Source organism: Acinonyx jubatus, chromosome E4, assembly GCF_027475565.1.
Source record: "Acinonyx jubatus isolate Ajub_Pintada_27869175 chromosome E4, VMU_Ajub_asm_v1.0, whole genome shotgun sequence".
Taxonomy (NCBI): Eukaryota; Metazoa; Chordata; class Mammalia; order Carnivora; family Felidae; genus Acinonyx; species Acinonyx jubatus.
In genome coordinates, this window is record NC_069395.1 from 63137966 (window position 1) to 63150213 (window position 12248).

At 39.2% G+C, this 12248-nt stretch overlaps 1 protein-coding gene across 5 annotated transcripts in view; it reads left to right on the top strand.

Annotated features, from left to right (window-relative positions):
* CATSPERE (catsper channel auxiliary subunit epsilon) overlaps positions 1-12248 on the top strand; it is a 201771-nt gene that overhangs the window by 156537 nt on the left and 32986 nt on the right. For all 5 annotated transcript variants that reach the window (XM_053209823.1, XM_053209825.1, XM_053209826.1 and 2 more), the window contains 6 exons: positions 2027-2085; positions 4297-4372; positions 8142-8194; positions 9885-9935; positions 10349-10382; positions 10451-10530. In XM_053209823.1, coding sequence (XP_053065798.1) covers positions 2027-2085; positions 4297-4372; positions 8142-8194; positions 9885-9935; positions 10349-10382; positions 10451-10530 — 353 coding nt within the window. The remainder of the gene's footprint in view (positions 1-2026; positions 2086-4296; positions 4373-8141; positions 8195-9884; positions 9936-10348; positions 10383-10450; positions 10531-12248) is intronic.

Consider the following 12248-nt stretch of genomic DNA (forward strand, 5'->3'; position numbering starts at 1 on the left):
ATTCTCTATCTTGAATTCTCTGTCTCCTGACTATGTTGACAAATGCCTTTAGGGGAGAAATAGATTATGGCCTCTGGTGTTCTGCTTTATTCTCTAGATTCCTAATTTCCCTCAGTCTTTGGGCTAATAGTTCTCTACTCTCTTGTCAGTTATTGGATACTTTTAAAGGTGACTTCACAAAAGGCTGATGTTTGTAGGTTTTGTGATATCTGTGTTTTTAAGAGCAAAAATTTGTCGGGGTGCCTGGGTGGCTCAGTCAGTTAAGTGTCTGACTTCGGCTCAGGTCATGATCTTGCGATTTGTGAGTTCAAGCTCCGCGATGGGCTCTGTACTGACAGCTCAGAGCCTGGAGCCTGCTTCAGAGTCTGGGTCTCCCCCTCTCTCTGCCCCTCCCCTGCTCACACTCTGTGTATCTCTGTCTCTCAATAAGAAATAAATGTTAAAAAAAATTTTTTTAAAGAGCAAAAATTTGTCCGTATAACCTATCTACCACTAGCAGAAATGAAAGTCTCCAAATCATTTCCTAATTATTCATAATGAAATGGTTTTTAAACAGATGATCACATTCACGAAATATATATTTTTAAAATAGTTCCACTGGGTAAATATTTTCAGTGATTATGATCCAAAATAATACACATATATGCTGGTTGAGTTACAGACCCAAGTTTGAGCACCACTTAAGTGACAATTGATAAGCAACCCTTGGAGAATCTGCTTACATTTCACAAAAGATAATATTAAAATTTTCAAGCCTAATTATGCTATTTTTATCATTACATATGAAGAAGAATATGGTGTACAATAGAATAAAAGTGTAAATTTGACAACTAGCTCCTTTCCTCGAACCTGAACTAGATTTATTTTTAGTGTGATGACCTCCACAGCCTTCAACTTTATCACGAGAGATTGCATATTTTGTTTAATACCACTTACCATCCAAGATGTGGATAAATAAACTTTGTCTCAGAAGTTAAGATTTTTTGCAAAGGTTGTATTAGAGGTACAACATCTCTGTTGTAATCATACCAGATTAGCCAGAGTCAAATTGATATCTCTGAAGATAGTATAAATATATACAAAACAAAGAAGTACCACCAAAAAAGTAATTTTGGGATATGGTGATTATGGTTACCATGCTTTAAAAATATGCAGCTTATGGGGCGCCTGGGAGGCTCAGTCGGTTGTGTGTCTGACTTCAGCTCAGGTTATCATCTCACGGTTTGTGAGTTTGAGACCCACATTGGGCTCTGTGCTGATGGCTCAGAGCCCAGAGCCTGCTTTGGATTCTTTGTCTCCCCTCTCTCTGCCCCTTCCCTGTTCACATGCTCTCTCTCTTTCTCTCTCTCTCTCAAAAATAAATGTTAAAAAAATTTTTTTAATTAAATAAAAAAATACAACCTATAATTTTTTTCCTCTAATATCATACATGTTCCGTAACTGGATTTATCCTGAAAAGATAGAAACCTTCTGGAATGCTGGACATTGAGATGAAACGTGCCCCAGGTAGAAGAAACTAGCAAGGACATATACACAAGGCAAATAGATTTTTTTTTAATTACTCAAAAACAAGAAAAGAAGTTTCAGGCAAATGACTCCTCAGAGTCTCAAAAATTACAGACAACATTATGTCTGTAATTATTCTAAAAACCTCAAAGAAGAAATAAAAAGGTCCAGAGATGAGGTTATTAGGAACAGGAGAAGGCTGGTCACACATCAAGAGTGAAATGAAAAATTAAAAATGAAAATAGGAATATTGCAATGACAAAAGTAAATGAAGAGAGAAGCAATCGAAATAAAGGGACTATGGTAAAATGCAATTCAAAGAGAAAATAAGAAAAAGGTAACAAAGGAAGTCTAATATGTACATAATTGGAGTTTCTGAGTTAGAAAAGAAAATAAATTGGAAAAATACTAATTATATTTTTTCTTACCTAAAGAAAGTTTCAAATCTGTCTTGAAAGTATTCATTGTCCCCCCGTTCCCAGTTTTCCTGTTTTAAATAAACTCTCATTTTCTTTTCCAGACAGTAACATTTTTTCAAAATGTAAATTATGAGGCAGTAGATGATTACTTCAAATTGCAGTAAGTATGACTTTTAAAAGAACCTACTCGGTATGAAATGTGCTATCAAGGGTATTGATTTCCAGGTGTTCTTTTCCTTAAATGGCCTCATATCATTTTAAATATCCAGATTTCAAATTCCTTTAAATGTTTGGAGAGATGTGAAATTACTATTCTGTATAAAAATGTAACAAAATGAAACCTATCAAGGTTTTCATTCATCCAATTGAAGATGCAAAAAACAAGCTATTTCTTAATTCAATAATTTTCAAGTGTGTTTTATCATTCATTCCCATCCCAAAGTCTTTACATACTATCCTTGGGCAGACTAGAACTCTAATATCAGAAAGTCTTTGAGTAGAATCAGAGAAAACACCATCGTTGACTCTTCTTGGAATAGGTAGGACCTGAGCACGGTAATTCCCGGAGGAAGCAACTACTCAGAATTGAGTCTTAAGGCATTTCTATGGTCATCATTAATTCCTGACTCAATATATTCTCTTGAAAAATAGCACTGCTACTCCAAGTGAGTATGAGTACCTACTCTATGCCAAGCACTTTCTAGGTGTTCAAAATACATGGTGAACAAGAAAGGAGGTACTGGTGTCGTGGGACATATCTCTTGTAGGAAAAGACAAAGAACAAACCATCAAATAAATGAACAAGATGATTTCAAATAGTTTTAAATGCTATTAAGGAAAGAAAACAGCACGAAGTGGTAGAGAGAGACCAGGAAGGGGAGGGAGAAAAGTCTACTTTAAAGACAGTACTCAGGGAGGCTCAGTTCATCCCTCGCCCCCTCACCTACCAACTTTTCTCTCGATTCTTCTAATGTTGTGTGTTTCTTGGGGTATTTTTGATTTTCTGGATATTTACTCAGAACTCTGTTGCTGTAGAATACAAATCAAACTGTCCAGGATACTTGAGGTCAGTCGAAGACTCGAGAAAAAATACCTAATGCTTTGAAATCAGCCATGGCAGGAAAAAAAAAATCTACCTATAAGAAAAATTATATGGAAAATTATAAATGCAGGGGTGCCTGTGTGACTCAATTGGTTAAGCATCCAACTCTTGATTCTGGCTCAGGTCATGATCTCATGGTTCATGAGATCAAGCCCCTTTGTCAGGCTCTGCACTGACAGCATAGAACCTGCTTGGGATTCTCTCTGCCCCTCCCCACCACACATTCTTTCTCTCTCTCAAAATAAAAAAAAAAAAAAAACTTAGAAATTTATAGATGCAGTATTTGTTATAGTGTTCTTCACAGATCTATTGTATATTACTGTATTTATCAAATCAACGTTTCCATCACATTGGAAAACAAACCATAAGTGACATAGTTAAAATTGTAAGATGCTTCCTGATTTCAAAGGTATTAAATGAGAAAAAAACATATATCTTAGAATTGATGAAATATGGCACAGTGATTTAAAAAATATAAAAATGTGCTATTTGTATCCTAACTTATTTATAAATTTACATTTTATACCCAATATTTTATAAATAAATAAATATGAAAATGTGATGAATATTGGAAGAAAAAGAACCTTTGCATGTGGTTAGTTTGTTTTTCCCCAGCTGTTTCAAAAAGGAAACACCTGAGCACCGATGGGATAGAATATTAATAAAACTTCCAAAAAATTCTGTGATTTTTGGCCCTCTCCAGTTTCTCTGAGCACAAAATAACTCTTATGCACTTCATCACCTAGAAATTTGATCTCATTTTTGCTTCCAGTCGGATCATACTATGTGGCATAATGTGGTTCAGGAAACTGATTTCATACCTTACTCTTTATTGTTCCCAAAGTGTTATCAATAGGAGGAAAAGATCTGTAGAGGGTAGAGGAAGAATAAATGGAGCAGCTATAGCCTTCTGATACCATCAGAAGCAGGGCAAGATGTCAGCAGCACAGCCTCTCCTCTAGGGACTGGGGGTGTTAATAAAACAGGGAGTTGAAATGTTGATAGCTCCCATTTCTCTTTCCCATTGGGCCGACCCTATGCCAGCCCACCATGAGGTGCGAGGGGCTTTCCAGAGTGACCACGGTGCATAGCTGCCTTAGCAGAAGCAGAGAGCAGTTGCTATCACTACCTCCTTCTAGGCCTCTAGAATTCCTCACAGGGCTCAGTCACATTGTGTACATGGGATTTTTCATAGGCTCTCCAGAAAGGTGGGATTGTGCCCACCTCCCCTGTGATTCTATAATCACCTGCACGTGCTGTTTCTCCTAGACACCAGAACACGGGTCTTCTGCTTCTCCACATGAGGCCTAGTGACTCAGCAAGACCATGTCCGATATCCCAGAAGGTAAGTGACATGGGCAGATCAAAAGCTTTACCTCAATAATGGTAATAATGGTGGTGAGCTGTATAATCCATACAATACCTCTATGCAACTCCACTCCCCTCCTACATTTGTAACGTTTCTCCGTAGGGAAGAGATCAGGGAACAAAACTCTGGGAATGGATCACAGTTCTGCCTTCCATGGGTTTGCCGTCAACAGTGAGACATGCAAATACCTATAAAAGTGTAAAATTATTAGTTTATGGAGACAAATAAAACTGTATAAAGGAAAAAGTGAAGTTAATGAGAACAGCAGAAGCTGGGTGTGTTTGTCAGAGGAAACTGCCAGTCATGTCCACATTGACCCTGCATTTATTTCTTTATTCAAAAAAAGTGAACCATTGTTTCATTCGAAAAAATGTATCGGATACCGACTGTGTTTCTCTGTCTCAGTGTGTGTGTGTAACCACGTAACCACCACCGCTGTCACAAAGACCAAAAGACAGACTCTTCCCTAGGCGTAAACAAAAGCCAGCATGAGGGAATGTGAGATACATGGTCATCAAATAGCCCAGAAGAGTGGGCCATTCTGAGTGTCCCAAAAGGACTTTGAAGAATCAGTAGAAGTTGAGCAGGCTGGATGCAAAGGGAACCCCAGGAAGACGCATATACCAAAGTACAGCACCGTGAAATAGCAACAGCGTGTTCAGGTAACCAGAAGCACTAAGAAACTGAACACCAATTCTTCAACACCACCCCACCTCTTCTGAGTCAGTTCTACTCCAAGGGATGCCTCCTCTCTTTATTCCCTCCCAGCCTAATTAACAATCAAGAAACATATATTGATGGGAACGCAAGCTGGTGCAGCCACTCTGGAAAACAGTATGGAGGTTCCTCAAAAGACTAAAAATAGAACTACGCTACGACCCAGCAATTGCACTACTAGGCATTTATCCAAGGCATACAGGTGTGCTGTTTCGAAGGGATGCATGCACCCCCATGTTTATAGCAGCACTATCGACAAGAGCCAGAGTATGGAAAGAGCCCAAATGTCCATCGATGGATGAATGGATAAAGAAGATGTGGTATATATATACAATGGAGTATTACTCGGCAATCAAAAAGAATGAAATCTTGCCATTTGCAACTACGTGGCTGGAACTGGAGGGTATTATGCTAAGTGAAATTAGTCAGTCAGAGAAAGACAAAAATCCTATGACTTCATTCATATGAGGACTTTAAGAGACGAAACAGATGAACGTAAGGGAAGGGAAACAAAAATAATGTAAAAACAGAAAGGGGGACAAAAGAGACTCATAAATATGGACAACAAACTGAGGGTTGCTGGAGGCGTTGTGGGAGGGGGGATGGGCTAAATGGGTCAGGGGCACTAAGGAATCTACTCCTGAAATCATTGTTGCACTATATGCTAACTAACTTGGATGTAAATTTTTAAAAAATTAAATTTAAAAAAAGAGAAACATATATTGAGTACCTACTGTATACCAGGCATAACACAGTGAGGAATCCCTACAAGAAGAATTCAAACGTACAGGAAATAACAGCCCCCGTCCATCAGGACCCCAGCACAAGGAGCCTGTTCCCAGAAGAGTGAGCTTGCATGAATTTGGAAGGAGCCCTGAACCAGAGGCAGATGTGATCCAAGCTTGAGTGCGGCTGACAGACACACGGCTTCCCCGGGCAACTTCCTGCAGGTGCACACCAGCCACTCCCCGGCCGGCCTATCCCACCACCTTCCCAGCTTCATCTTCGCAGGAAGCAAGAAACCGCAACCTAGCCAGCTCTTTCTTCCCCAGCCTAGGTCTGTTCTCCACCTCCAGCTGCTTGTCCCGTACAAGATGCCTTCCAGAAGCACCCTGCTTTCCTCTACCCCTTTTTCCTATCTACTCACTAGGTTTGTTAGGGATCCCAACCACTGGGTGCTGCCCAGCCCAGGCATTACAAAAACAGGTTAATCTCACCTGAGTTCAGATCCAAGCCTTGCCACCTGCCGGCTGGGGCAAGCTACTAACCAGTGATTTGCCGCCGCCTCGTTTGCCAAAGGGAAATTGGTCTCACAGTATTTATCCACTCTGTTGAGAGTATTAAATGGGATCCATTTGTGTAAAGTGTCCAGAACGGTGCCTGTCGCAGAGTAGCCATCTAATATTACCAGTTTGTTTCTTCTCTTTCCTCCTCGGCATGCCCCAAGACACGGGCAGTTCAAATCTAGCCACCCTCTGTGCCCCACTGTAGGTAGCTTGTATTGGCTGCAATGAAGCCACCCTAGTGAGCCATTCCCCAGAAAGCTTTAGTGACTCCTCCCAGGATCAATTTCCCCAGGGAGAGATGACTACACTCTATGTAATGCATTATCTACCAACGTTTCCGTGTTGACGGCCTTCAGAATTCCTGTCTCAGTTCCGTTGTTCTGCCCGGTTAGAAGGAATGTGCTGTGTCCACTTCTGAGCTAAGTTAAGAGCAGTCCTACCCTGTCTCTGCACCTGAGAGAATAATGTGAAGTGTTTGCTTTGGCAGCACATATACTAAAATTGGAAAATAATATTAAATAAAGAAAACCAGTGCGCTCATTGTTTTCATTTGGGTTACATGTCAGAATACCTCTAATTAGGTATCCAATCCTGAGAACACTGTCAGCCCCACAGCAGTGGGTGCATGGGTGCCCTAGAAAACAGCCTTTCTCGTGCATCCCATACTCTGTACCAACGTTCCTGTTCACGTTCCACATGTGGGTCAACTCAGATTTTTAACCCCAAGCATGGTTGTTGATGTTTGTCAACTGGGCCCCGGAAGAGAAGGGATGCGATGACTAAGACACCGAGTGATGGTGGGTCCTGACTGAAAGACTCACCCCTAGGAAGCCTAGGACGGGGCGGCAGGGTAGTCAACCACGTGTGACAAATGGATAGGTTAGTAAAGATAAAGGGCAGGCCCATACTTCTGAACACATTTGACTGGAAAACAAAGCTTTGATGATGAAGGACAGCAAGGACTGTAGGTAGAGTTGCTGAGAGAACAAATCAGGTCCTGTGACCGAGATCAGGTGGTTCAGGCAATAAAATCCATGAACTCCTGCTGTAGAGCATGCCTTTCAAATGAAGGCTGAAGGGCCTTGGTTTCGCATGCACAACTCTTTAAATCCCTCAAGCTTATCTGGACATTATTCTCTAACCCCATCCTCTGATCCCCAAGTCCTACTTTGGGGTAAGGAGTATTAGAGGTTTTTGCAGATTTGTCTTATGGAAATATGCAACATACAGGACATGTTTAAGACAGAAAGCAAGCGTCTAGATCGCCCCTAGGAAGCCTAGGATGGGGTGGCAGGGTAGACAGCAACGAGTAAGGCAAACGGGAGCCAGGTTGAAATTGAAATAGGCATCCTGGTCAGGGAAGAACCAGGTCTCTGGTTAAAAAGAAGTCAAATTAATAGCTATACATATTATAGAAACCTACCAGCTGAGCCAGGTGCAAGCTGGAAGTGGAGTTGATGATCATGTTTGCAGAGGTGCTCGTAAAAGATGAGATTGGGTCAGTTCTGTTGAGATACTGATGTCAAAAAAGCAGAGTACTAACCTTTGGGCAATGGTCTGGGCAACCGGAAGCAAAGAGAGAGAAAAAAAAAATGTGATCAGAAAGAAGGAGTAAAACAGCACAGAACAGTATGATAAACCGTACATTTAAAAGGTTATTATTTCAGATCGAAAAATGTAATTGCTTTTAGCTCATGAGAACCAGAACCGCTGATCTCACCACTTAAATTGCTTCATTTTAGGTGTTCCAAATAGCTGTTGGCTGTAATCCTCGTAAATACATTGCTGTTAAAGGGCAAGTATATTTGCATTTGACCTGTCTTACTCTTTGCATTTTAAAACAAATGGTGAACTACATGGTAATTACTGGTGGTGCTTAATAGCACTAATAGCCTGATGACTGACATGTTCTTTATGAAATCCAAAGTTGAATCGGCATTGGTGTCCAAAATTTGAAGTTTGTCCAAACTAAATTTGTGTGAACCTTTTGCCAAGTTAAACCTTACATCCGAATCGCACAAACAGATAAAAAGAATTAACCTCTTTCCCTATTACCAGCATTTTTCTCCGCCTTCCCTTTTAATAATCCAGTTCCCAGCTTTCACCATCACCTCTTCTCAGCTCTTCAGGCTCACTTCCCAGGGAAGGGAGAGGCAGAAACACTTAGGTCTACTTTCTGTCCTACTCTAATCAGTCATGATCTCATCTCTGTCAGAGAATCGCTTACATCCACATCAGAGAAGCCTCAGTTTCCTGCACCATTTCCCATGGGACATTTTTTTAGAGCAAACCTCACAGAACCATCAGTGCTTCCTCCAGAGAACCCCAGGGTTCTCTTTATTTGATCTTACTGTGGTTCATGATGAAGCACGCTGGATTTTGTCATCCACTTGCCAAAGCTCTCTTCTGTGTGGGCGAGACTCGAGGTCAGCAAGCACGGTACGTTCAGCTGAGATAAAGGTGCACTTGAGACGAGAAGGTCTCCTGCCGTTAGGAGTGGGGGAGAGCGGGGGACCAGGGGCTCTTATGCAAGTCTATTTGAGAATAACTGCTGTCCTGTTTCCCAGAACTACTGCACACAGTAGCCGTGCCTGCAGATTTCTTTCTTCAGTGAAATGCAGCTTGAATCAGTCTGTTCTGGGAGGGTATACATGGCAATTGTCAGATAGCTGGTTGTTCACCAGACCTATCTGGAAAGCATGTTTGAAAAACATAGATTTCAGTACCTTATTCTAGGCCTCTTAGTCAATGACTAAGAATGACTGCAACCCGAAAAATGACCCTCTGATCTTAAATTCAGGATGTGATAGGCCTAAGGTTTTCACAGTCATGAAAGGAGACCTATGGAGTTCAAGGTGCCCATGACAGGAGAAATGTCCATGATGAAGAGCATCTCATGGGGTCTGTTTTGAGTTTCAGGGTGGGAGATGGTGTAGACTTCCAATATCTCTCTAAACACAGTGGTGATTTGAGTCACTCCCTTGCTGGAAGTAGCCAGCAAAAATGGTCAAATGAATAATTTAACTTACTGAAAATTTTATCACTTTATAGACCATGATAGCCTTATGTCTGCATGAATCCTAACTGGAAATTATGTGAATGCTTAAAGTAGCTCCTTACCTGTACAACTGAGTCTCCAGTAACAATTAGGAGTCTGTGTTTAATATATATATATATATATATATGGAAGAAAATAGTCCAAAGAAATTTATCTTATTTTGATAGATTTTCAGTGAATTCTTCACATGTATCAAATATATATAAATCAATATATTTCAAATTCTGATGTCCTCAGAAACATTTATGAAGCTGATTTTTTTAAATAGAAATGCGAGGGCCACACACCAACCCCAGGATTCTAATTCAGTAAGTGACAATTCTGTGATACTCTCAAGTCTGAGAATCACTGAGTTAAATAATTAAATGTCTGTTAAGTATATAAGGGATGATAATATTACAACTTCATTATGTTTTATTTTTTGTAGATTTAATAAAAAAGAATGTCTTCAGCATGATTTCTTTTACCATATTGAAAAGTAAGAAATAGTTTTAACATAAGCACTGAGTCTCATATTAATATAACACCAATAATTTAGAATCAATTAGTATTAATTCCTATTAACATCAATCTTTTCTAAAATATGCATTCATTGCTACGAATTTACCTCTAGGCACTGCTTTTGCTGCAACTCACAAATTTTGATAAGTTGTGTTTTCATTTTCATTTAGTTCAAAATGTTTTAAAATTTCTCTTAAGATTTCTTCTTTGACCCATGAGTTATTTAGAAGTGTGTTATTTAATCTCCACACATTTGGGGAGTATTTTGTAATTATGTTTATTTATTTACTTTTGTAATACCTCCTTACCTGAACAAAGTAATGGTTTTGATTTTTAAGTTTGAAAAGAAGAAAGAAAAATAAGTAATGAAAAATGATTCTTTTTTTACAGGTCATATTTGAGGAATAAACCATCTAAAAACTTGGTAAGAAAACTATAATTTTATCAATCAGACATATATAGAAAATAACTAAATCATTTTTCCTTTTCTAGCGAGTAAAATATAATTGGAAAGAATATGGCTGCCCATTGAGACTTGATTTTCGAGAAAAGTTTCACCCTTTGGTTCAATTGTAAGTATATTCTTACTAAAATTTTTACTTACTTTGAAAGTTTCAAAATTAAAGTATGAAAACAAAGCTAATTAATTATGCACTTAATGATAAATATTTTTGAGCACCCAATATATGCAACTCTAGGTTTTCAATACTAGTTATACAAAGTTGGACTACCCATGGTGCTTGCCTGTTGAGAGAGCTTGTAATTTCACCGCTGAGACATAGTGGATAAGATAACTGAGGCTCTTCTCAGGCATGCAGGTGATCTCTTCACCCTTGCTTTATTCTCTTTATATCTCTCCCCAAGCTCTTACCAGCACCCCTGCCTGTTTGATAGGAATTACTTTCCCCAGGTGACATATGACTGTTCTGTCCATGGGCCAACAATAACTGAAAGGTTGCAAGGAAAGAAACTAGATTGCTGAAAAGGGCTGGTACATTGGGGAGATTTCAAAAATATTATCTCTAACTTAATTCTTAAAAATAATATTTTATAATGAGAATAAAATGCTATTAGGAAGGCTTTTGCATGTAGTTTTATATTACTTTGCTTGTATCTTTGATTTTATTCTTGATTGATGATTTTAAGTAGGCTCCACACATAACATGGAGCTCAAAATCATGACCCTGAGATCAAGACCTGAGCTGATATCAAGAGTCTGACTCTTAACCAACTGAGTCACCCAGGGACCCCATGATTATAGCAGTTACACAGCTTGTTGCAAAACTTAAAATAGAAAAATATAAGAGCTAAATGACCCATTTCCTAATTTTTTTTTTTTTTTTTGCTATTATAAACAAAATGGTGGTGAATATCCACTTACATACATGTTTGGATACCAGTCCAGATATGCCATTAGGAAAAATTACTGGAAATGAAATTCTTATGTGTAAAATATCAAAATTTTAGTCAAGGTTTCCGGCTTTAGAGTTTACGGGACCTCTCAGGCTAGAGACAATTTCTGAGATCTCTCAGGTGGTAGGTATGACATAGTGAATCAGGTGCTCTGATTTAATTTTGCTATGGGAGCTGTCCTTATTGGGACCCAGAAGTCCTCTGCCATCATGTCCTGCCCACCACTCCTCACCCATGGCAGTTCTAAGATTCTGTGCTGTGCCCTCTACATCATTGTCCTACAGTCCCTCTGTTCTGGGTCCTCTGAGCTATCAGGCCATTCTGCTATCTTCTTAAGTTTTGTTCTTCTACACATCTAGTGATGCCACTGCTTTTCCTGAGAACCCTTGAAACCCCTTCCACCACTGAGGCCTCATTTTTCTCTTTGTTTGTTTTGCTTTGTTTTTTAAATTTTTATTTTAATTCCAGTTAGTTAACATACTGTTACATTAGTTTCAGGTGTACAATATAGTAAGTCAATAGTTCCATACATCACCCTGTGCTCATTATGACAAGTGCACTCCTTAATCCCCATCACCTATATCACCCATTCCCTCCACCCCCATACCCTCTGGTAGCCATCAGATTGTACTCTATAATTAGGAGTGTGTTTGTTGATTTGTCTCTCTCTCTTTTTTTCCCTTTCTCATTTGTTTTGGTTTTTAAACTCTACATATCAGTGAAATTATATGGTATCTGTCTTTCTCTGACTTATTTCAGTTAGCATTATACTCTCTAGTTCCATCCATGTCATTGCAAATGGCAAGATTTCATTCTTTTTCATGGCTGAATAATACTCCATTTTATACACACGCACAATGGAATATTACTCAGCCAT